This window comes from Symphodus melops, assembly GCF_947650265.1.
Source record: "Symphodus melops genome assembly, chromosome: 9".
Classification (NCBI taxonomy): Eukaryota; Metazoa; Chordata; class Actinopteri; order Labriformes; family Labridae; genus Symphodus; species Symphodus melops.
In genome coordinates this window covers 9,997,783-10,023,234 of record NC_136699.1, presented here as the reverse complement: position 1 = coordinate 10,023,234, position 25,452 = coordinate 9,997,783, and the positions used below count along the sequence as shown (strand labels likewise).

Below are 25,452 nucleotides of genomic sequence, written 5' to 3'. Positions count from 1 at the left end.
CTCAGCTGACGCTCCTTCGGCGCTTTGGCGAGGTCTGTGAGAGGTCACAAGCTACAGGAGACCCTGCGACCCCCCCTGCAGGCAACAACAGACTGGCTGAAGACTTGAACGGCTTCTACTGTAGGTTTTCACTTCAGGAGCCCCCCCCCCCCTTTCAGGTGTCCTGGCATCCATAATCTCTCGGGACCTGAAGTGGACCTCCCACATAGACACAGACTCAGAAAGAAGGCACAGCAGAGGATGCACTTTCTGTGTCAGCTGAGAACTGTTGAAGCTCCGCCCCTCCGGCAGGCGTTACAGGTCACTGTACGCCAACACAACCCGTCATAAGAACAGTTTCTTCCTGCAGGCCGTCACTCTGATGAACGCTAAACAGTCAAAGAGTGTCAGACCTGCTGCTGTGAAATAACTCTGAAACATGTCACTGTGAATGTACATATATTATTTCATGAAATTGATCTACACACACTTTTAATACTGTAAAAACAACCTCATGTCAATGAACCCATCTGTCACAAAACTAAATTTTTTCATCATCATGTTACTTCAGCATCTGTGCTGAAGTAACATGTGCATACCTGTCCAATTAAGCTGATTTAGACTGTGATTGTTCACTTCTGGTCGTGTGTGGACTGTAGAGAACAGTGCGTCCATCTTTGAAGAAAGCAACCCGAGTGAATGTTAAAAGTCATGAAGAGCCTTTTGAAGGAGCCCTCGTCCATCTTGCTTAAAGTCTGAATGAGGTTATACACAATTCGGGGCCGAGGCTGTACTACTCAAACTCTATATTTAAGATGTTTTATTTAAAATGTGAAACCTAATCCGCCGGAGGAAAGAAGATAGCTGTATGAACCAGAGCAAGCAAGCAAACCACCAGGGTGACTGTGTGAGTGCACGGCCAATCACAATTGAGTCTGGCACTGGTCTTTTTTTATTACAAACCACTAAGTCACAGAATATGGGTCATGCTTAACGAATCAGTTTGTGTCTGTCGTGTTACAGGCTTATTCAAATCCCTCTGTGTGATACATTATGTGTGTGTGTGTGTGTGTGTGTGTGTGTGTGTGTGTGTGGTGCTATTGTTTCAGCCAGGAGTTAGTGTCCTGTTCTCTCTCTCTCTCTCTCTCTCTCTCTCTCTCTCTCTCTCTCTCTCTCTCTCACACTCTCTCACTCTCTCTCACTCTCTCACTCTCTCCATCTGTCTGCCTGTAGGTTTACATGTATTTTCTCCTTTCCCACATTTGGTTGATTTTAGAGCTTTTGAAGTTATGGAGGTTGTCTTTTTAATAGCATCTTCTCTCTGCTCTCTCTATCCAGGGATTTGAACCAGAGTGGCTGTACTCTGGCGAGAACTTTGGCAAGGTGCTGACCACTCTGCTGGCAGTGAACTTCGCCACACAAGGTAAGAGTTCTACGCTCATTCTGGACCCCCAGAACGGGAAAGAATCAGAGAGGCGTCCACCCAAACAGCTTCACAGTGGATGCACACGACCTCGAGTCAATGGCCTCAATACATGTGTAAAAGGAAAAGCACAACAGAAGTCAATGTTATTATGTAATCAAATAAAACACACGCACACACACACAAGCCAACCCACATACAGTGGTGCATTCGAAATCGATGTTCAAAAGGCAAGTCAAGAAAAGTCAGTTCAGCAGTGTTGACTGCATTAGGGCACTAGAAAATGTTCTATATATTTTTAAATCACATTAAGCTATCTGCAAGAGAAACTCTTGACTTTGATTTAAGCTGTTAATGGTGAAGAGCAACTAATGTGACCGCCTGGCCGAACAGCACGCAACCCGAGCGACTGTCAGAAAATCAGCCAGGTCGTCTATCCAAAAAAAAAAAGAAACATTGCAAAATAACTCTGTATGGCTCCTGATCCTGCACATAAGCCAATGCTTCCTAAAGCTTCTCCCCTCTGACCTGCTACATACTCTCCAATAATGACTTTATAATATTTAACCTGCTGTTTGTGCTGTGATAAGGGTCGTTCTTCACAGACTTTCTCCACGCAGCCATTCTCGATCAGTGTTGGGTGTGATACTCATGGGCAGCTTGCGCGGCAGTGTGTGTGTTTGTGTCATGCTGGGCAGCTTATTCACCCGTGTGCATCCACATAGAATCATATTCTCTGTAATTCATTGACCACAATGTATTTTTTTCATATTTAAATGAAGCTTATATATAGCTGCTGATAAAAAAAATAATGTCGCTTTTCAACACGCGCTCATCCCTGTCCTTTCAAGTACGTGTCTTCCAAAATGATTCTGCATGCAAACATTTTCATGTTATAGGTTATAACTTCCCTTCAGAGTCACTGCGGTGTAATACTCAGCACACGAGTGCAATAGAACCAGCAGCCTTCCAGATATTTAGTCAGCCTTTTTGACGTGTATACATGTTTGAGGCTTCAGCTATTGTTCGACATCTTGTAGTAGAATATGTGCTTTCTATAGTGTCTATATGACATTAAAGATGTCACATAATGGATACTGCAGCTGATGGTAATCTTTGCGGTTGATTATGTGACCTTTTCGTGTACAAAACGTTTTTTTTTTTTTTTTTTGTTAAAAAGCCTCGTTTTTCGAAGCAGTCATCACGGTGCATTGGGTGACATCTGTTGAGTGCAATTGAGTGCAGTGGATAAATGTCATATACCCACAGCTGTTTTTCCATCTTCAAACGTGAGCCTGATTTGGATTAGTCACACGTTAGTTGATCTGGTCAAACAGGCGAGGCCTCTGAGTTTTGTGTAACTCATGATCCTCTTGCAAGCTGAAATTTGCTTTGGCCATATGTGTTTCTTTGCTCAGCCGTGTTTATCACAGTTTGACTGTATGTGTAGAGAAGCTTAGGTCTGCTATGCTGACAGAAGGGCTTGTAAGGCTGCTCTGTCCGTGTGTTTGGAGACGGAGGGCATGTGGCATGTGGGATCCATGGGACGCTCCTGCGGTGTGTTTTCACTGTCCCGCTGCCTTCAGGGACCTTTTTCTGCATCATGACTGAGGCCTCCCTGACGTCTCAGCATATGGAAGCCAGTAGGAAATCTGCAGCCTTATCCCATCTTGACATGAAGCTTCCAGTTTAGCGGGTGATTTAAAAAAAAGAAAAAAGAAAAAAAAAGATTGCTGACCACAATGTTTCTGACTGTAAGTGAACAGATTAAAAAAAAAAGCATTTTAAATCCTTATTTGGGTTTATACGACTATTTTTTTTAGTCTTTGTCTGTAATATGAACAAGTACTGGACCTTGACTTTCATCTAGTTTGGCATCTGTTAGTGAGTCTTCAGTGAGTGTGTTTGAGCTTGTCAGCCTGGAAGAGGTTGCAGGGCTGCCATGTGTCACATTTCAAGTGATAACTGGCAACCTAAATGGATACCTCTGTCAGTGCATCCTCGAGGCTCGCGCTCAAACTGTGAGACAGCTGGCAGCCACTCATCCTAAATCACTGCTCTCTTCTGCTGCGGTGGCTGAGTGATGACGCTCGAGAGAAGTGTGTGTGTGTGTGTGTGTGTGACATCAAGTAGATTTTTTTTATGTGCTTCAACAGCAACAACTCAAACTGTAATTTAAATAAGCGACAGAGCTGGAGCGGGGAGCTCGGGTAAATGTGTGTCAATGAGTCTGATTGAACCATCACACAGAGTGCACGATAATCACAGAGACATGAAGAGCGTGGTCAGCATGCTACCTTTCTTTCCTTGGAGCTGTGTGCCATTTTTAGCTTAAATCAGATGTGTCCCTTTGGGGCCATGTTAAATTTAATGTGTTTACAGTACTGGGGCTATGAATAGTACTGGAGCACACTCAAATGAAATAGGAAGTTGTCAGCTTAATTTGTTCACCTACATCATCTTTGATGTTATGGCTTGTGTGTGTGTGGTACTATTGTTTCAGCCAGGAGTTAGTGTCCATTGTTTGTATCTTTTTTTTTTTTGAGGACCACTCTCAGTTTTCAGTCGCCTCGAGGAGGACATTTTGTTTTATGAGGACATCCTGAAGAGCTTCATCACGACTGTACTGTGTGTAGATTTAAGGCTTGGTTCGATTCAGGGTCCGACATTCAGCTGGGCTCGTTAAGGTTTGCTGTTAGACAGTGCTCTATGTCAAGGTGAGTTGTCGTATTGTTACCCTGACAGGAACCACACCAGGACGGATGCCTTTCAAACACAATGTGATGGTGATATTGTATAAACAGACTTCATGTTTCCTGTGTGTGTGTGTGTCCATAGACTGTGCTGCTGAGAGGTCATGTCAGCAGTCGGGAGCCCCCTCTCCTAGTCAGTCGACATCCTCACATCCACTTTCCTCGGCTAAATCCAAAGGCTCTCTGCGTCGACAATCCAAATCAGTGGTATGTGTTTTCTGTATGCAGCTATAGTTCCTGAATTATTTTCTCTTTCACACTCATGAAAACTCTGCTTGATTTCACATTGGAGCGTTACATTTTACATTCACTTGTTAGCAGCTGCTCACCCCACATGACTTTGTTTCTCCCTCTGCAATTAAGTCTAAAGTAAAGTATCTACATACACACATCGTCTGTGCTGATCCACCTCAGGAGACTTGTGCTTCTGTTGCTGACCTTCTCTGACCACTTCCCTTCCAACCAGGAGATGTCTGAGAACGGAGGAGGTGGGCAGTCGTTGGTGAAGGCCCGCTTCAACTTCAAGCAGAACAATGAGGACGAGCTGTCGTTCAATAAGGGGGACCTGATCCTCGTGACACGGCAGGAGGAGGGAGGATGGTGGGAGGGCTCGCTCAACGGCAAGATGGGCTGGTTCCCCAGTAACTACGTCAGGGAAATCAAACCTTGCGGTGAGTTTAGCTGCACATGGGTGATCTTCAAGTATGAACGTGTTAGCGGCAGTTTGACAGGAGCTTAGTACAGACCATTATGTATGTTTAGTTTTTCTCAACTTGCATTGCACCAACACATTATTGTGAGTGTGTAATAATGATGCTGTGGTCTTGTTCTTAAAAAAAAAAAAAAAAAAAAAAAAGAAGACGATAGCGTGACTATGTGTTGGAAAAATAGATAAGCAAGCCGAGGTGTCATTTTTCTGAAAAAAGTGTTCAGTCTGGCACATTAGTTTGTGTAGGTCACTAATGGCGAACTCACAGTCGGCAAAAATCCTCCATTTCTTTTTTCCATTTGTTTTTTCATTTTTTTTAATGAATTATTCTGAGTAGCTCGCCAATCCTTTTCCCTCTCCTCCACAGAGAAACCAGCGTCTCCTAAAGGAACACAGCTGACCAAGAACTACTACAGTGTGGTGAGTCCATCATAATGCTACCTCTGGCAGAATATTTTAACCCCTTCACGCCTGTTGTCGCGAATTTGCATCAAACCGCTTCCGCTCCAAATGCAGCCAAAATAGCGTCCGTATTCCTCCACTGCCGGTTGATGCACTTTCAGTACATACCAAGGAACCTTCTGCAAGCATTAGATTGTCATAGGACCAGTCGGAGAGAGAACATCCATTTGATGTGCTATTTTTATGTAATATCCATTTATGTGCTGTTTTCACAGAAACGTTCTCAACTCAATTTAACATCTACTTGAAGTAAAAAAAAAACCTGTTTTAATACTTGGAAACAAATTCAGGCGTCAAAGGGTTAAAGGTTAAACCACTGAGGTCTTTTTCATGATGTTGGTGTGTAATGGATTGTATTTAGAGCCATGTGTTCCTGGGATTGAGAGTGTTTTGTTTTTGTGTCGCCTCTCCGGCTTAAAGATTGAAAAACAGTAAATCAGCTTAGATGTGAAAAGTGGTGGATTTCACCTGACTTCAGTAGAGCTCTTAACAGCTTCTTTTATGAGTGATGAAAAACCAAAGATACAAAGTGTGTAATCAGTGTTTGTTTTTTTTATGTGTCTTTGTTATTTAATCGGTATCACATTACTCTCTTCTCTCAGTCTTAGTGAATTAGCTAACCAAAGTGTTGATGGCATCTTGTGAACTTCTTGCTAATGAACCACTTTTACACACTTCCTCTGGTTGTTGCAGGTTGTGCAGGACATCTTGGATCATGAGCGGGAGTTTGTAAAAGAATTACAGACAGTACTCGGGAGTTATCTACGACCCCTACAAGCCAGCGACAAGTAAGAGAAATAGGATCATTTCCATCAGTTTGTCATCATGCATGCTGCAGCACAGACCCTTTTTTGTCTGCGCTCACGTAAAAAAATAAATAAAAAAAAATGTTTTTATTCAGGCTGAGCAGTGCAGACGGGACCACCCTGTGTGGAAACCTGGAGGAGATCCTCACTTTCCAGCAGGGGCTCTGTGTCGCTTTGGAGGAATGCACCAAGTAAGTCATGCTTTACAGGGACGTCCAGTTAGCCTCTGACAGTCAGCGACTGCTGCCTTTGTCAGAGGAGAACAATGTTTGGATCCCTTCCTATGCAATGGTAGTTTTTTTTATTTTTATGGATGCTTTATTGTAGCTTATGTACAACACTGCACAGATAATGATAGATGCGTTATTGCCAAGTGTTCTGCAGAACTAATCAAAGTATTTCTTAATGCTGATAATCACGGGCATCCTGCTGCTCAATCTGTCCTTCTCTAAGTGACGTGTCTTTGCACATATTGGTTTAAAAAAAAGATCTGCATGTGTTGTGGTGCCTTGTTGTCTGGTATGGACACTCTGACATTAATAATTTCTTTCCATGTCTCTCTTTCTTTCTGCGACTGTTCCCCTCTCTAACCCTCGATGTTTCTGTCACTCTGCAGAGTCCCGGAGGGCCAGCAGCGAGTGGCGGGCTGCTACCTCAACATGATGTGTCAGATCAAGACTCTGTACCTGGCTTACTGTTCCAGCCACCCCTCGGCGGTTTGCATCCTCACTGATCACAGGTGAGCCACCCGCGCACATGAAACAGAATCACACAGACATTCACGACAACAACACATTCAAGTCTGACTTTGAATCAGAAAGGTAATGTGTGAATTGTAATGAGAAAGTCTCGCTAAGCGGATGACCAATACAACCTTATCAGTAAACTATAACATCAACCATGGGAGTCTGATGATGATGATGATGTCTGTTTGTAGTTAACTTCTAAAAGCCGGATAGTTTTGAACTGAGAAGTATTCAAAGAAGGAAGCAGTCTAAGCAAACAAAGACGTGTGTTGTTAAAAAGCGGCGTGAACGTGGAGACAAATTTCAGTTAAAGCAGGACAAGAAGAAGTCTGTCTTTGTAGACATCAGGCAGAGTGTTCGGCTAAAGGACGGACAGAAACAGTGACTGTTCAGTCTGACAAAGTAACACAGGACAGAAAGAAGTTGATCTCAGAATCATTGAGCTCATCATCTTAGCCGGCGCCTCCAGGTGCCGTTTCTTATCACTTGATTGTATAGAGACTCCATGCTTTACTCCCTCGGATGTCCTGGAAGGAATGAGGAGTCCCTCTTATCCTCCCTCAGAACTTCTTCAAGGCTACCTCATGAATTATTACTGACGGAGACCTTTTAGTTGATCTGTAAGAAAACATGGCAGGTCCATGCTTTTCAGAACATCAACAATGCAAAAAAGTTGATTTGGGTTAGTGTGTAAAAAAATAAGAAGAGGAATCAGACACAATATATCTATCCTTGTATAACACTCTGACATACTGCAATGATAGATAGATTCATATTTTAAATGACAAACCAAATGACACAGTAGCAGAAGGAGAACAGAGAGACAAGAGGTAAATGTTAAAGGTTGTCTTAAAAATAAAGACAATATTAATATTTGAAGCAGCAACAACTTTCATTTATATTTAGGGCAGTGTCATGTTTACCTCTTCCTCTATCAAAATAAAAGAGTGAAAGCCCCAACTCCATTTTCATTCCTGTTTGTCTTTTCACAACACTTTGTAGCCTTTAGGGAACTGAGGAGACCAATCATCTTTCATTTTGAACATGGAAGGTTTTTACCATTCTTGCTCAATGTTGGATTTAAGCTGTTCAATAGTTTATCTCCTTTGCTTGTGTTGTACTTCGTAATGCTCCACACTATTTCAGTGGGGGACAGTTTGGGATTGCAGGCTTACCAGTTTAGCCCATTTAATGAATACCAGTGAATGCAGCGATGACTTGTGTTAACAGACGAGTTCAGAAGTGTTCCTGAGCCCATGCAGTGAAGTCTGTTTTTTTTTTTAATGCAGGGCTGTCTGAGGGGTTAAATTAACCTTGATCCCTGCTTACAGCGATATCTTCAGACTCTCTGAATATCTTTTGATAAGGATAGGTACTGTGCAGTATGAATTCCTCACATTCTTTTAATTTTGTGTAAAAAAAAAAAAAAAAAAAAAAGAGTTCTTTAATTGTTGAACTGAACTATCTTGGATTCTCTTTTTTACCTGGTCATGTGACTAACCTGTTGCCACTGAACATAAATAACTATAAAATGTTCGATCAGGTGTTTCACTTCTTTGTTACCACTGTCACCAACATTTTTGTAAACACGGGGTTGTTTGCATTAAATTCAGACTGGGCAAATCTTTTTTACAATAGCAATGACAATTCAACAGTTTCAACACTTGACGTGTTGTGTTTGTGCTATATAAATTTAAATACGGGGATTCAATGCTTTACAAATCATCACACTGTTTTATGAACATTTTACACACAAAAAACTTTTTATGAATTTTCAAAGACAACAAATCTAGTGCCTGAGGTCAAAGGAACGGCACGCTGCTAAAGTCCTATTTATATATATATATATATATATATATATATATATATACATACAGTCCTGCACAAAGTGGACACGGCCTTGTAATGTCTGTATATACTGCATGTTGTTGTTCCACTGATGAACCACTAGGTGTCAGGCTTCCCCTGTGTAAATGAACCCTCCACGCTTCGTCTGAGTTTGTCAGTTTCTCACAAACGTTTGTTCTGAAAGTTTCCCTCATCTGTAAAAATGCATCACCCTCATTGAGTGGGAACTTTTGTCTTGAATCAGTATTTTATAGATTGTTGTCATAGTGAAGTAACAGAAGAGTCGTGAGACAGTTTCAATGAAGTGCTTTCACAGCTTCTGCATTGTGCGCTGCAGAGAAGTCATACTTCACACAGGAAGCTGACTGTTGACAGGATACATTAAGTTGTGGTCATGTTGACAGGCAAGCAAGGCATTATTTTTCACACAAAGCACATTTTGCATTTCAGTTTCAGGAGCCTTTTTATGACATTGACAATGACCCAATGTTTACTCTCCGTTGCTACCGGACGTTTTACGAGCACATCCTGACATTATAATCGTGAATTGGATGATTTTAAAAGCTCTTTATCAGGATTGCAGTGACGTCAATCTGTTGTTCCTTTTTAACCTTTAACACCATTGTGTTGCTCTTTGTGATATTTGATGGTGTGATGGTTGAGATGTTTAATACTTGTTGTTGGTTTTAACAGCTATGAAAAACAAAATGAAACTGAAATGTGGCCAGCCTATTCTCTAGGCCTCATTTGAAAAGGTGTTTTGAATCCCACGGTTAGTTGTCACAAAAGGGGAATATGGAGAGTTCATTTATTTTCTAAAACTAAAGCATCTATGTCTCATCATCGAAACGATCTTCTTTGTAGCAACATGCTTCTGACCCTGCAAGCTGTTTAATCGTTATGCTTTATTTTATTTTTATTTAAAGTGAGGGTTATCAATTTATTTCAAAAGCTTTTTTTTTTTTTTTGAATTCAAAATTCTCTGTAAATCCTGATGGCAAACAAACGCTCGACGGATATACAAAAGCATTCTGCACATTCTGTGACTCTTCCTCAAGCTAAAGTTTGGCAGACAAAGAGAGCAGTGTCGAGTACGAGCTTCTCTCCTCCTCGTCCTGTGGACACTTCCTGCACCAGAAGAGAGGCGGAGCACGCCTTCTGATCTTTGGAGGAAGTGACTCTGAGATTTCTGGGGTTTAAAACTTTTGTTAAAGATGGGAGGCGGTAATGTTGTTAAAGCAGCCCCAACTTCTGTTAAAAACCAACATGTAGAACCTTTTCTTTATCTTTGATTTATATCTTATTTCCTTGACTTGCTTCTCTGGGTGACAGGCGGGAGGAAGAGCTAATATACATTTTATATTCCGGCTGCACAAATGTTTAATAAACTTCTTTCTCGTGGAACATTAAGACAGCGGATTGATTAAACTGTTATTCTATCTCCAGCTAAACTTGAGTGAACATACGACCCCATTTAACTTAAAGTGATAACGTGACGAGCTTTTGTCTTGTTGGCTTTTTATTCTATAATGCTCCCCTGTTTCATCACTTTGGTCAGCCGTTGCTGTTTTTAAAAGTGCTATATAAATACATTTGATTGATTGATTGATTGATTGATTATGGAATAGTTGAATGTGCTTAAGTCTCAGCAGTTGTTCACATAAGGTGTCGTTTTTGATTCTGTTCTTTTAACAGTGAGGAACTGGACAAGTTCATGGAGAGCCAGGGAGCCAGTGCTCCAGGGATCCTGACCCTCACCACCAGTCTCAGTAAGCCCTTCATGAGGCTCGACAAGTACCCCACCCTGCTGCAGGAGCTGGAGAGACATGTGGAGGTACAGGAGAAAAAGTATACATGTTGACATAAAAACATGTGTCTGTTATATGAGTAATTAAAAAAAGTCTACGTATGTATTCATAATCAAACTGTAGCTAGTATGCACTCATTTCTAGTGTTAGTATGAAGAGGACGTGATGGAAGCTGCTATTTCTGATCTGATTTGCCGTCTTGTTTCTTCGACAGGAAGCCCACCCAGACTATGCAGACATTGTAAAGGCCACTGCAGCCTTTAGGAACCTAGTGGTAAGTGTAGGATGCCCATTAGAGCTCTGCATGCTAGAACTATCTTTCAACCTTATCCTCCTTGTTAATCTCCTGCAAAGCCTGGGCTTTTCATCTATTCAGATGAAGGGTGAGTAAAGCATCCAGAAAGCCCTGCTCGTCAATACTTCATTATTGGATTGTAAATTTGCTTAATTTCCTTTTTTTCCCCCCTTCCTTCCATCAACCAGTGTAATTACTCAAGATAAGTCTGGACACTATTTTGTGTGAAACACATTTTAATTGTATGCTATTCTCCAGGATGTTTGTGCTTCTTTATATCACCTGTGTAATTCAACAGTCTAAAACATTGAAATTGAATTAGACTAATGTAATAAAAGCATCTTTTTTTTTTTTTTTTTCTTTTTTTTTACCTGCAGACTTTTAGGTGATTGTGTCCTTCCTTGAGTGGGTGTAATCTCAAATGCAATCACAAAACAAGCAACCGCACTACACCTGAGTGAACTCAAGTTGACTTTATTTAGATAGCACCTTTCATGCGTAGAAACATGCAGCCCAAAAATCTGAAAAGCGCTCTCAATGGTGCTGGTGTTTGTCACATGAGGGACGTTTTGAAGAGAAGCATTCGAGGACCCGAGTGAGCGGGCTGGAACATAAAAGGAAATAAGATCTGTGATATATCACCCTTAGTCACAGTTTCCTTGGTAGCTCCGAGTTCCTCGTAAATATAGCTGAGGTTACTGACACGTTACAAAACTCTAACTTTTGTCATGTGCATTTTTTTTTTTATATGTGGTTGGTTGGGTGGGTGCTTTAGAGAATCTAAGTTACACCTCTGCAGGGCTACATCTACAGAATGTCATTTAGTAATATAATATGCAGTGGAAAATGACTGTCATGTCATGTCATTTTTCTTTGTATAAAGAGGGAGAGCCCCTGCTATGCATCAGAAAATGTTACTTTATGTGACAGCTAACTGTATATAGGAAGTACAAACAAATCTCATCTATAATTTATATACAAAGTGAACTAGCAGTTCCTTATCTCACTCCTATCATAAGTGAGGGAGACATCTGTTTGAATGAATGCCTCATTGTCATGGTGTATATTGTGTTGTTTTTTTTTTTTAATCAGACACAGTGTCAAGACCTGCGGAAGCGCAAGAATCTGGAGCTCCAGATCTTGTCAGAACCAGTGAGGGCCTGGGAGGGAGACAGCATGAAGAGCCTGGGTCACGTGTCCTACATGTCTCAGGTCCATGTGAAAAATGGGTCCAGTGAGGTGAGAGACCAGGATGACCAGAGCTCAAATCAATTGTCATTTTGTTCCATCTAATTGAATAAAGATTTGTCTGGGTGAGTGAAAGCTTTAGATTAGACTCCTCTGGGTCCCGTTTTGTCAGTGAGGATTGATTCAGGTTCATCAAATAGAACAAAATTGCTTGCAAAGACTTAATTGTCCCAGAAAAACATCCCTGTGATTCTTTTTCCATTTCATAACGACTGAAATAGATTTACTGGAGTCATTAAAATAATCCTTTCCATTTCTCCTGGAACCCTACTCTTTCCTTTTCCCTAACACATGCAATCAGTAAGACATGCATGTGTCTTAAAAGAAGGTGGACAGCGGGGGGCTTTATTAGATAGGACAGCTGAAGAGAGACAGGAACTGTTGGGGCCGAGGTCGGATTCGGACTGCTGTGATGAGGACGTAAAATCTGGACCCTTTCTTAACACCTCTGGACATGTGCGCGCGGAATAACCGCTAGGCTATCAGGGACAGTTTTTAATTCAGTTTTAATCTGAATTCCAGACAGCTGCAGTGACCAGTTCAGAATTTCAAAAGATTATGTTCATGTTTTTTTTTTTTTAAATTTGATTTATGATCGCCTATATTCTGTGCTAATTTGAGAAAACGTGGAGAAAGTGTGAGAATTAGGTGCTCAAAATGTCTTCGACTGATACAAAGTCTCGCTGTTCAGGGTGCGATCACACTGGCAATCCGTACTGTGCCTTGCTCAAAGGCAGGTAGGGTAGGTAATTTTCGATAGCACAATTGTTTCCCTCCCTCCCCATTGCCCCGCCCGCCGGCACGACCTGCACTCACAGCTCCAGGCCTGAACACGGTTACCTCTTGTACATAACATCGTAGAACAGCACATGTATAGCTTTATACTATTATTATGAATTGGCTCAGTTTACAAACAGCCGGATTCAAGAAAAAAAACAGGCAGTCGATTCTGCGTCCATCACATCGGAGAACACCGCAGAGAGAAGACACAAGGCAGCTACTCTGTGGCTTGAGTCATGTTTAAACATGAATATTCAGATACAGACAGAACACTCTGGCTTTCTCCATAATGAAGGTCGTCAGTGCTGTGTGCCCACTGTACCATGCCGAAGCGTGCAAGGGTCAAGGAAGTGTACCTTGCTTAAACACAGTCCGAGCGATCAACAGTGGTCAAACGAACTGGACTTAAGCACAGTACAGATGGCCAGTGTGATACCACCCTAATATTCCACAACATCAGTTTTTAAAGATACTATAAAGGTGCATGTGAATGTCCTTCCCTTTTTTTAACTTGCATGTTGTCCTCTCTGAAGCAAGTAAACAGAAACTTGTGGCACATGCAGACTGTCAAGCTTTCTCTTGTGTGGTTTCTCTGAAAGGGTCGACTTTGAGTCGGTGGTTGGAAGAAGCCCACTCTAGACATGTAGATTTATCTTCTTTTTATCATTGCTAACCACTTTCCAACCACTATTCTGGTGTCTGCATTTGTTCAAAGCCTGTAATTGCTCATCTCATGTTCCATTCAGATAACGACAGCTTTCCAAACCTGGTATCTGATTTCTAGCTTGATCTTGAATATGTCTGTTTCGGTTACGATCATAATGATTCCACAGCAGAAGATGTGACTTAAACTGACATGCATTCGTTTTTGAAAAACAGCATAACGGACAGCTTCCGCCATTAGCAACTTTCTGTCCAGCCCTGTCGCGTTGCATACAAACATTGACTTTAACTAAATCTTTTTGTCTCCTTTGCAGGAAAAAGAGGAGCGCTATCTGATGCTTTTTCCTAATGTGTTGGTCATGCTTTCCGCCAGTCCCAGAATGAGCGGCTTTATATATCAGGTTAGGTTTATTCTACTGCAGAATTAGCTGAATATACTGAGCTTTGTTTTCTTCATGTCCCATGTGAAACACTATCTCCTACCTGTGGACTGATGTCTTATTCCCTGTGATTGACTCCTCCAGGGAAGACTGGCGCTGACGGGTACCACGGTAACGAGACATGCTGAGGATGCAGAAAATGCACACTATGCCTTTGACATCGCAGGTTTGCATTTTAAGCTCAAGAGAAAATAATGACAGTATCATATTATGAAGAGTTTTAACCCAAATAAAGAATCATAGATCAGGCATTAGCAATGGAACAGCTGTGGGACAGTATCCAAAAGTCCTTCAGCTCTTACAGTCGGCAGTTGGACAAAGATGTTTTCTTTCTGTTATTCAGAAAAACGAAAGAAAACTATTTGCTTCATACAAATTTAGAAGAAGCTTTTAAATGATTAAATTAGAGTTTATAAATGTGTGAACAGTATCTTTTATGAATTGCCATGAATTTGAAAGGTGATGTAGTTTTCACTGAATGAAATATGATGGCGTATTCTTCATGCTGCAGGAAGCTTGAGTGAACGTATCACAGTCTTCTGCAGTAGTGCCCAGGAGCTACAGGAGTGGCTCGAGCATCTTCAGCCCTTTACCAAAGGAGGCAGCCCTTCAGGCACAATCTCAAAGGTTAGGACGCGCATACACATGAGCACAACAACATATACACGCGCATACTGTATACAGTCAAACCAAGACCAGACATGCATTCTGCACCGTGTTCCAAGTTCACACCTTTTGATGATTTGGTGCATGCAGTCATCTTTCTTTGGTTCTTACACCTCTGCCTGTCCCCGTTCCTTTGACTTTCTCATGAAGACTGTAGAGGGAAAGCCGTTGAGTATGGTCGGCACCCCCTCTCACCTGTCCCACCTGGGCAGCTTCAGCGCTGCCAGTCGCGGCCCCCTCGAACCGCCAAAGATCAGCAAGCCTTGGTCGCTCAGCTGCCTCCGCCCAGCGCCCCCCCTCAAACCCTCTGCCGCCCTGGGTTACAAAGAGGTAAGAGGCTGTGGAGTGACACCAGCAAACCTACGCAACTTTGTTACTTTTTAGTCAGTCCCTCTCCTCTTTCAGCCCCTTATGTTTCACTTTCTCATCTAAACTTAACTCTGACCCGCAGAGTCTTTTTTGACACCATTATTTCCACCAAACACACAAATATCACCAAACACTTCTGCTGCTGTTGACACCCATTCCGCAGTGAACGTGAGTTAGTGATCATAGATCTTGTCGTCCTTTTATGATCTGGTTATTCTGTGATCTGAAATCAAACAATTACCTCGTGTCCTGTTGTTATACTAGCCTTGGTATCAAGCTAGCCCTTTTACAGCAGCATGGATTAGTAGCTTTTCTGTCATAGCTGATCGTTACAGTTAGACTTTAGTAAAGTCACTATTACTCTGATTTGAAGAGCGATATTTGAAAAACCTTTTATTAAAACATCAGCACCTTTTGTTAACGACTCTTTGGTGATGTTTGACATGTTTGTCATATGTTTGATCACAGTGTTTCCCACAGAATGACGAGACATCTGGGCGGTGGAGTACGTGGCGGGGAATCAACATACTTTTTGTCTTACTCTTATTGTAGTGTGTGTTTTAATATTAGGTTTGTATTTATATCAAATGTGTTTCCACTCTAGATTAGTTAATTTTTGCAACAAACAACTGCTCAATTTATCCACGCATGCGTACAGACCCAATTTTATCATTAAATGGAATGAATAAAAACAGGACAGAAATAGACTTCGGCTACCAAAAATGTACTTGGGTCCAGTGGGCAGCCCGCCCAAGTATTGTCTATTTGTGGGGAAACACTGATGTAGACTCTTACTGGTCTGCGGTGAAGAGTAACAGAACATGTGATTGCATGTATAGTTATTGTCCTCGTGGTTTTCTGCACGGCTGGTACAGTTGTATCCTTCCCAATACCAGAACTTTTGTATCGGCCAATACAAATAAAAGAACAGATTCAATTGCGGTCAACAAATAAAACAAATAATTTGACCTCTAAAGGCCTCCTTTACTATCAACTCTGAATTTCAGCAGCAGTGCTACCCATCATCATTAAAGTCTGGATAGTGTACACATCATCTTCCTACTGGTGGGATTTTCCTTTTTGTAATATTTGAAAAGAAAAAGGGTTTGTTCTTTTCTAGCTAGTTTGTATTTTTTGTAATATCTGGAAATGTTGCTAGCACTACCGCACATGACATTCTTTGCTAGCACCACACGAGTGTTGCTATCGTGATCAACTCCCAGAAATCAGTTCTCCATCCATCTTTTCCTCGTAGACATAAGTTACCTTGAGGCTGCCAAAACATATCCACGGTGAGGAAAACAGTATGTCTGTGTAGCCCACTTCCTTATAAAGAAAACATTCCTGTCAGAGCGTATAGAATATTTCAAGGATTATAAATGACTCGATGCGCGGTCTGACGTATTTAAATTGTAAGAGCAGCCTGTGTGGGAGAAAGAAGAAGAATGAGTTTTGTCATTTACAATAAAAGCGTCACGGTCAGTGTGTGACTGGCATTAAAGTGTGTGAGTGGGTATGAGCTGCTCCTCTTTCATGGGTGTGATGACACTTTTCAGGTTAGTCACTTTCACACAGTCATCAAAACTTCAGTAATGATGGGCAGTCTGGGGACGATGTTTTGAAATCACACATATTTCTAAACAAACACACTCATGTACGCCGTGAGATGTCGAATCATCAGTCCTCTGAATGAATATTTTTCTCGTTGACAATTTTTATTTTATTTTTTATTTTTTTCATGAAGTAACCCTTCTATTCCACACGGACAGAGAGCAGCTGAATTCCATCTGGGGTGTTAAAATGTCCATGTGATCTCTTATCAAATTCTTCCCACCATAATTTTCATGCACATTTCCTCTTTTTCTTTCTTTCCTGTCCTGCTTTCTGTAGAGGATGTCTTATATCATGAAGGTAAGGTTTCTGTGTGTGTGTGTGTGGGGAGGGGGGGGGGGGCTGGCGGTGGGGTTGCCTGTGTGTGTGTTTACCCCAGTGTTGATCTCGCATGTTGTGCTCTGTTTGCTTCACTCCTCCCTCATCGTCTTCTGCTGGGTTTCCTGTTCTCTGTGGCTCTGTGTGTCTCGCTCTTTTTTTTTTTCTTTTTTTTTTCTCTCATACTACGGTTTATAGTATGTTTTCAGTTATCTCATGAAACAACTGTCTGATGCACCCATCATTTCTCCTTGAGGTGGTGTTTTTTTTGTAAATCTGCACGTAGTTGAAAGTGCAGTCAGAGTATCTGACGCTCAGCTCTGAATGGATTTTGTGTGTGTGTGAAACTGTCATGGGTTTAGATGATGTCTCTGTTTCAGGTAGTTCCATGATAGTGGAAATCCTGGTTGAAAAAGAAACACAGTTTCCATGTAACTTCATCAGATATGACAATGATCCATGTTTTAGTTTTCACAAAGGCTTCAGGGCTCAACACTCCTTCTGTTTTAAATTGCATCCATGACGACCCGGTATCAAACTTTGTTTGCCAAAACTGAAAGAAGAATTTTATTTACGGTCAATTAAGTTCTAAATTCCCACTTCTTAAAAAGGTGGGACGTCGTGTGTCACTCCTAATTATAAGTGATTCATGCGATGATTCTCAAACTGATCACATCGTATGTTGAAACTGTCATATGTACGGGAAATGCAGCTGGCCATTCGGACAGTCATCATTACCACTCTGTGGCATCACTTTTTCTTTTATTTTGGTTCATTTTCAAAGTGCAATGTTTTTCCCTTCATGCTTGATGTAGGAGTTTGGCTGTTCAACAGTTCGGTTGCAGGCAGGTTTTATCACCTGGACTCTTTCACTACGTCCAAGGCCTTACATGATGAAGAAGTTGTCTATTTGGCTGACTACACATGTTGCTCCGTGAATATGGTTCAGCATTAATGTAGTCTTCAGATATCTGCAGGTCGCCCATGACATGTGCACAAGAGGCCCCCCCCCATACCATCACTGATGCAGGCTTTTAAACTGAGCCAGATGTTTGTCTTTAGCCCAGAGAGCAGGGGTGTCCAAGATTTCCAAACAAAGTAAATTTTTTCACGACGCCGTAGTCCATTTTGATTTTTAAATGAACGTTGACCCTGAGAAGGCGGCGATAATTCTGGACTCAGTTTGATTTACAGTTTCCAGTTTTGATCGGTAACCCAATAACGGCCCCCTGCACACGCACATTAATAATCCACTTTTCAGAGAATCTGAATGAATGCGTCTGGTAAGCAGAACATAGACTTCATGCTCGAGAAGACGATCTATGGAGGGACCGTTAAACACAACCTGTTTCTATTAGGCAAGACCAGGAGGTGAATCTGTGTCCATTGGGAGCATAAGGCTCTCGTTGGGGACTGGAGAACACCATAATAGTAATAGGTAGCAGAGCAGATAATTGGTTGACAAATTCCCCAAAATGGCTGTGAGTGATCGGCAACAGTAACTCTTGAGCTCTGTGTTTAGTAAAACAAATTACACTGTGTCTGCTGCATGCGTTAAAGCATAAAACATAACAGCTTTATGTGTAAAGGCCTCGTCTGTTGTGTTCTTCTGCTCTCACCTGCGTTTGAAAAGAAATATCCGGGGACCCGTTTCAGGAAAGAAGGTTTTGTGAAAACACTGCGTCAGTGAACCCTGAAATAAAGTAAACTCTGGGTTTTCCCATTTCTGAAAGAGAGGTCACTGACTCAGACCCGAAAAAAAGAGGGGTAACCCAGGACTGTTCCAGAGAGGGAGGTTACTTTAGCTCTGAGTCAGTTACTATGGTAACTGAGTCTTTGATTCTAACCTGGTTGGGAGCAGGTTTTTTCTTCAATCATCGTGCGGAGCGTTTCTCTCTTCTCTTTCAGAGCAAGAAATGCCCTTTCATGTCCTCACTCTTTCAATCAGTGCACATCACACGCGTGTTAGTGAAGGGTCACCGTTTGTCCAAATACAAATCTAGGTTGTTTTAATAGTATGTTAGATATGCTATACTCTAGTATAGCGTATAAATAAACTATGTTGTTGAACATGGCTTGTCTTTTAGTCGAGGAGCCTCGAGAAGAAGGGGCTGCATTACTCTGCAGGGAACGTCAGAAGATGTTATTTTAATGAGGGCTTATTAATAAACTAAACAGGATAAAGGTGAGTGGACATGTAGTCTGTGTGTGTGTGTAAACACAGCATTATGTTACGCACATTTAAATATAAATGAAGTTTACTTAGAGTTACATGTCAAATAGGCCTATGATTAAAATACCAACACGAGTGTAGTTTGTTTTAAATTCACTTTTCTTCCTCTGGTTTGCATCTTAATAAAATACATTTGAGGTTTAATGCCATTCCACCAGTTTGGACCTTATTATAATGCTGATGAAATACTAAATGAATAGACTTCATTACGCACTGCCGTGAGCAGCTGTTTTCTCCCACCTCTCTCTCTCTCTCTCTCTCTCTCTCTCTCTCTCTCTCTCTCTCTCTCTCTCTCTCTCTCTCTCTCTCTCTCTCTCTCTCTCTCTCTCTCTCTCTCTCTCTCTCTCTCTTCCGTTTGCGCTGCAGCAGCGTTACTTTTTTCCTTTTATTAAAACCTGTTCATATTCTCAGTGTGTCAGCATGAAGATCTAGCCCATACAGTATTATCGAGATTAGCTAAAGTACGAAGATCTCTTCTTTTGTCACCTGTTGCCATGGTGAATCGTAGTAGCAGAGCTCCATTAATGTTGGCTTTTTATCGTCCTGGTGAACGCACTGAACCCACTCAGAGTCGATTTTTAACAAACTCAAATCAGCTGATCTGGAACCAAAATCAGAGAGTTTCCCACCTGAGGGTAAATCCACTCAGAGCTCAGGGTCAGAGTGAGAGTTTGTTCAACCTTCTTTCTGAAACAGGCCCCTGAGTTATTGACCCTTATAGAATATGAGATGTATACGTCTTAGTTTAGGTTAATAGCCAGACATGAAGACTAGTTGCTTTCCCACCATGGAGTTGACCACGTTGTGCAAACGTGTTGATACAGTTATAAAGAATGGAAAACCCTTTCTCTATAGGGAACCTTCCTTCTTACTTGTCAGCACATGGCAACAGTTTGTTCCCCTGCATGTTCATAGGAAGAGAAAAGTCGTTTGTGTGATTCAGTAGATGCTAAAAAACCCGACACACTGCTTCTTTGAAGGGACTGAAACACACCTCAGGAAGTGAACATTGTGCTTTTCTAGAGAGGAAAAGAATGCAGCCTGTTATTCCTGATTCTTCAGAGGAGCTTGAGTCAGTCTGCGGTGGAGTTTAAGCATAACCAATGCCCATGAATGTGTTTCCTACCTATGGTTCCTTTTGCTTATTTCGATCACGTGTTTTCCTTTCCATTCCCACATGCAGACCAATTAACGCCATGCAAATATTAGGAAATGATGTTCATTCGTCACAGGTTTCACTTCCCATCTGCTTTGGTACGAGCACATCTGCAGTTGTAAAGTGTTATTTTTAGTACAGTAATTATTCATCACACCTCAATATTTCATGTGCAAAAGAGAGGAAACGGTCTCTGCACCTGTTTTTTCAAAACCAAAACTTAACTCATCAGCCAACAGAGAAAATGTCTCACTCCTGAAACCACATCATTGTGGTTTAATAGACTTGTGAAAAAATAAATGGTAATAGTACCCTGAGAACTGGATGTCACAGGTGAAGCTTGAATATATAAATAAAGCAGATCCTCCTTCCCTTCTAGTAGTCCATGACCATATTTTTATGTGATATTAGCATGTTGGAAAAACACAAGTATATATATATATATATATATATATTTTTTTTTTTTATGGATGTCTTTAGGGTACTTTTTGTAGCGTTCACAGTCTGGACCACACATGCCTGCTGCCTTGTTTGTTGACGCAGTTTTGTTTATCGATGTGCCAAGGGATGCGCCTTCTTGTAAGCTTGCGCTGTTTGGTTTGGAGCCTCTGCTTTAAAAGGTGTGTGTAGCAGTATGTGTCGTGTGTGTGTGTGTGTGTGTGTGAGTGAGTGAGTGTCTGCGCATGTGTGTGTGTAAAGAGAGGGATCATCTTCATTGTGAATGTTGCACTCCTGCAGGACTCCAGTAAGAGCCCACGGCCCATAAAGAAGTTCCTGCCAGGCAACAGGAAGAAGGAGCGGAAGCCGTCTGATGACGATGCACAGATAAGGAAAAGTAGGAACTCGATCCCTTACTTAAATATCAAATGTGTAGGGGAGGAATGACAGTTTACTTAATAAATACATTTCACTAGGTTTGACAGCTGATTTGTCTTTATCGAATGCTCTTATTGCTTTGGTTGTTTTGATATCAAAAATAAAAGAGACCTTTTGAAAGATGTCGTTTGACATCAAAGTCACACTGACCTGCTAAAGAACAGGTTTGTTAGGATTTCCTCACATCTTCTATATGTGTCGAACATGTTTGCTGCATAAATTACAGCGATGTTTTAGTCATCTGAACATTTCTGTTCTTTCAGATTGTGTCGAGTACTGTTTGTTATTTATTGACAATCTCTGTTTTTACCAGGCACGGTCGCCCTGGAGGAAGACGCTCAGATCCTGAGGGTGATCGAGGCGTACTGCACGGGAGCCAGCCTGCACCAGACCACCACAGGTCTGTGTTCGAGTATCTTACATGTTTAGCAGCTGATAGAGCCATGATTCCAGTTGTCCCATTAATGCTTCTTCTTGTGTGTGTGTGTGTGCGTGTTTGCAGCTGTGCGGAAGGAGTGTGTCCCTCAGGTGCTCCTGCCAGAGGAGGAGAAGATCATAGTGGAGGAGATGAAGAGCAACGGGCAGACGGTTATTGAGGAAAAGTACGTGGATCATTCCTTTTGGAATATAAGCTTTCATTGTCTTTTTGTTCGAACAGTGTGACACAGCTGGCTTTGCTCTCCTTTTCTATTTGGATCCAGCTTCTCTGTAATGAGGTTCATAAATGTGTTATTGATCTTTTTGTTGGCTGTAATCTTCACGCCGTATGACCTTGAACTAAAAGCCACCATAACCTGGATTTACAACTGAGTTGACGAATATTGCTTTTACCTTCGCATTTGATGAGGTCTCTCAAAAGAACACGGCCAATCGAGGTGTCCAGGAGAGTTGAGTGTGTTTTCTTTCGGTTTCTTTCAGGAGCCTGGTGGATGCTGTTTACGCTTTAAAGGATGAAGTTCATGAACTCAAAAAGGTAGGTGTGAGTTAGGAAGTGTGTCAGAAACATGTTTGTGTGTCCTTTTTAAATTATGAAATACAATGACACTATCACAGATTGTATTATTTATCTTAGTTTAAAACGGTTCAGTAAGTATTTGTCTTTCTTCATAAACAGCATAATGAAATGTAAACGCTCAAACAAAGCTCTCCTTCCTATTTCCGCTCAATTTATTTCTAGTGTTTTTTTTTTTATTAACGTATATCTTAATATCTTGTGGATAAAATAAGCCCGCCTGTGCGTGTGTGGGCGTTAGTGCTGTCACCTCACATTAAGAGGGTTCCTGGTTCAAATCCCTGTTGGACCCCCAGAAGTCTTTCTGTGTGGAGTTTGCATGTTTTTAGTCGACCCTGTGAGTGACTGGCGACCAGTCCAGGAGGTACCCCGCCTCTCGCCCAATCACAGCTGAGATCGGCTCCAGCCAACCGTGACCTCCAACAGGATAAGCTCCATAGATTATGGATCAATAGATGGGAGCCTGCCTGACTTATCTCCAATCAAACCAAAAACCTACGGTCATAGTAAAATGATAACTGGATTTTGGGGGGAACAAAAAATGTTTGTTGTAATAAAAACTGTAAATAACAAACTACAACTAAATGAATAAAAACTATTAAAAAAAAAAAAAAAAAAAAAAGTATTTTACCCCTTTTATAAAACTTTGCCTTTCCAACATGGCTGCTGTTACAGATTGAATAAAACTATTTGTCCGTATGTTTCACAGGAGAACAAGTGGATGAAACAGTTTCTGGAGGAGGAGCAGAAGTCTCGCAAAGATCTGGAGAGAGTTGTTCGAAAACTGGCCAAGCAGAAGAATGACTGTTCTTGGGAAGACGGCGGCCACTGAACACATCCTTTCAACCATCCTCATCCTGATTGTGGCAGGGTGCGAGAATGTATCGGCAAATTTATGCAAGCATGCTTGGGGAGACGCAGAGGTGTTTATGACTGTGTGTGTGTGTGTCTGTCGATTTCATGTCTCTGTATTTTAACATCAACGCACGCTAAGTTGGACTCGCTTCTCTAGCGAATATGCTCCACGTTTCTTCCTGCTGTGAATGCTTGAGCGAGGTGTGACACTTTGATGACATCTAATCCGTCTTCCTGATCCAGCTTCTCACTTTTGAGATTTCCAAAATGCCTCCTTCTATTACCAGCCGAGCAGAACCCAGACTGATCGAGTGGGATGTTTCAAACATCCAGGCTGCTGGCACTGTGAAAAACTCCCCAGCTTAACAGAGCTATTCAGAACAAGGACTAATGGAGTTCTCTGCTCCTTCTTTTGCTTCAGTGGGAAAAAGAAAAAGGAGTACGAAGCCATCGAGTCCAACACATGTTCTCCTGCATGCACACCAGAGGAGACTGGACTTTACTTCCCTCAACTCCTTGACTCTTGTTTTTTTTTTTTTTTTTTTTTTTGGATCATTTTCTTATTTTTACCTCCCATTGAGAAAGAGTGTATTTTGAGCTTTCATAAGCATGTGTGATGCGCTTTCTGCAACACTCAAAGACGTTCATATTTCAACTTTCTTGGACCTTTTTGTAAGCAAGTCAAATCAGATTAGACCATCGTGTACCATTCAGTCGTTTCATAAAAAGAAAAAGGAGAAAAAAAAACACACCTTCACGGTTTATTTAAAAACTGCATGAATGTACAGCGATCCCACAGGATGAATTCTGCATCAGAAATATGATCGTCAAGATGAACAGGTGTATGTAGTCCAAAGCTTTCAGGGATGACTCCTCAACATAGAATAGATAAAAGGCTCCACGATATATCATTTATTACACAACAGGGCTCAAGAAATGAGCCCTACTTTTCTTACTAAAATGTACTCGTCTAACAGTTTAACATATAAAATACATAGCCTTCTTAAGGTTCTTAAAGATGTCCTTTATTTATTACACACCCAAGCATTTATTGAGGTGTCAGCCTGTTAGATATTGTTTTGCTGCCTTTACATTTATTACTGAGCTATACTGGTGTGTAAAGGCAGAAAAACATCAAGGCTTTGCTCAAGGGAAAGCAGATATTTTGTCATCGCAGAATAGGAAAAAGGACTTTGATATAGATACTTTTTTTTGTTAGCAGCCTCCCAGCAGCTTCACGCAGAGTATTTGGAGTCAGACAGAGAGCTTTATTTTGTGGATGTAAAGTGGAGTTTGGCTGATTTTAAGTGCCTACCTAAAGTGTAAGTAAACTGTAAGAGAGTTTGACACCATACAGGGATTTAACACGGAGGATTTATTTGAAGTGTCACCGTTAGTTTGTCAGAGTATCTCAATAGGAAAGGCTCAGCCTTTATGGGTCTAAAAAATGTTCAGGGCTTTGTTGCAAATTTAAAGATGCAAAAAGAAGCCACTCCGGTACATTTCCTGGTGAGGTTATTTGTGTGTGCACTGTCAACACTGTTGTGTTCTCTTGCTGCGCTGTAAAGCAGCAGTGGATGTTGATAAAATGCAATAAGTGACTGCTTTACTGCCTCAAGCCTGAGTTTGACCCAGCATGGAAGGCCGGCTTTGGAGATATTGTAATAATAATAATAAATAATTAACCCGATTTATTAACCAAATAGGGCCGGACCACGTGGCCATTTAAGCCTTGTATTTTTTCTGTCCATTTGCCTTTATTGAATTATGTCGTCTGGTATTGATGATTGTTTTAAGCATATCTGTTCAGGGCCAAGCTTCCATTTGAAATGTTTGAAATGTAACATCGTTATGGACAATCCATATTAGAAGGTGCACATTTGTACAGTGCAGGGTACGAGGCAGCGCAGGTACATCTGCAACAATCTTTCCTTTTTTTTTTGTTGCTTAAAGGCACTTCTGCAAAGAATGGAAAAAAAATCACGTATTAAGCTGCTAGAGCTGATTTTGAATCACTATTTCTGTTCAGTCTGTACAGATGTGTGCTTCCTGTGCAGATGTGAGACTGTCTCATTATAAGTTATCCCTGGAGATTAACATTATTGATGAATTGGTTTTCTAAATTGTTTTCATCAAGCACCTCAAACTGTAGTTTTCAATTCCCAGCAGCCTCAGTGAGCACTTTCTGGTGGGAGTGGGTTGAACACCGGTTTGTTGATCTGAAATGTCGTCTCCAGACCACTGTGTGTGCGTGTCTTCTATTGAAAGGTTGTTCTATGCAATTATTTTGGCAAGTATTGAAATGCTTTTTTTCTAGAAACTCTGTACTTTGTGTTTGGTATGGTCATTCTTTTATTAAAGATTTAATATAAGAATTGGAGTTTTAGCCTCGGATG

At 41.3% G+C, this 25,452-nt stretch overlaps 1 protein-coding gene across 2 annotated transcripts in view; it reads left to right on the top strand.

The window, feature by feature from the left end:
- arhgef6 (Rac/Cdc42 guanine nucleotide exchange factor (GEF) 6) overlaps positions 1 to 25,436 on the top strand; it is a 29,158-nt gene extending 3,722 nt beyond the window's left edge. The window contains exons 3-22 of one of the 2 annotated variants that reach the window (XM_079351571.1): positions 1,318 to 1,402; positions 4,241 to 4,362; positions 4,622 to 4,826; positions 5,232 to 5,284; positions 6,020 to 6,114; positions 6,228 to 6,323; positions 6,749 to 6,871; positions 10,422 to 10,560; positions 10,749 to 10,808; positions 11,922 to 12,068; positions 13,835 to 13,921; positions 14,045 to 14,126; positions 14,472 to 14,587; positions 14,777 to 14,956; positions 16,886 to 16,906; positions 21,052 to 21,148; positions 21,503 to 21,589; positions 21,692 to 21,791; positions 22,108 to 22,162; positions 22,911 to 25,436. In XM_079351571.1, coding sequence (XP_079207697.1) covers positions 1,318 to 1,402; positions 4,241 to 4,362; positions 4,622 to 4,826; positions 5,232 to 5,284; positions 6,020 to 6,114; positions 6,228 to 6,323; positions 6,749 to 6,871; positions 10,422 to 10,560; positions 10,749 to 10,808; positions 11,922 to 12,068; positions 13,835 to 13,921; positions 14,045 to 14,126; positions 14,472 to 14,587; positions 14,777 to 14,956; positions 16,886 to 16,906; positions 21,052 to 21,148; positions 21,503 to 21,589; positions 21,692 to 21,791; positions 22,108 to 22,162; positions 22,911 to 23,033 — 2,073 coding nt within the window. In that variant the 3' untranslated portion in view covers positions 23,034 to 25,436. The remainder of the gene's footprint in view (positions 1 to 1,317; positions 1,403 to 4,240; positions 4,363 to 4,621; positions 4,827 to 5,231; positions 5,285 to 6,019; positions 6,115 to 6,227; positions 6,324 to 6,748; positions 6,872 to 10,421; positions 10,561 to 10,748; positions 10,809 to 11,921; positions 12,069 to 13,834; positions 13,922 to 14,044; positions 14,127 to 14,471; positions 14,588 to 14,776; positions 14,957 to 16,885; positions 16,907 to 21,051; positions 21,149 to 21,502; positions 21,590 to 21,691; positions 21,792 to 22,107; positions 22,163 to 22,910) is intronic. The other variant, XM_079351572.1, reaches the window with a different exon arrangement.
- Positions 25,437 to 25,452: the final 16 nt, after the last annotated feature.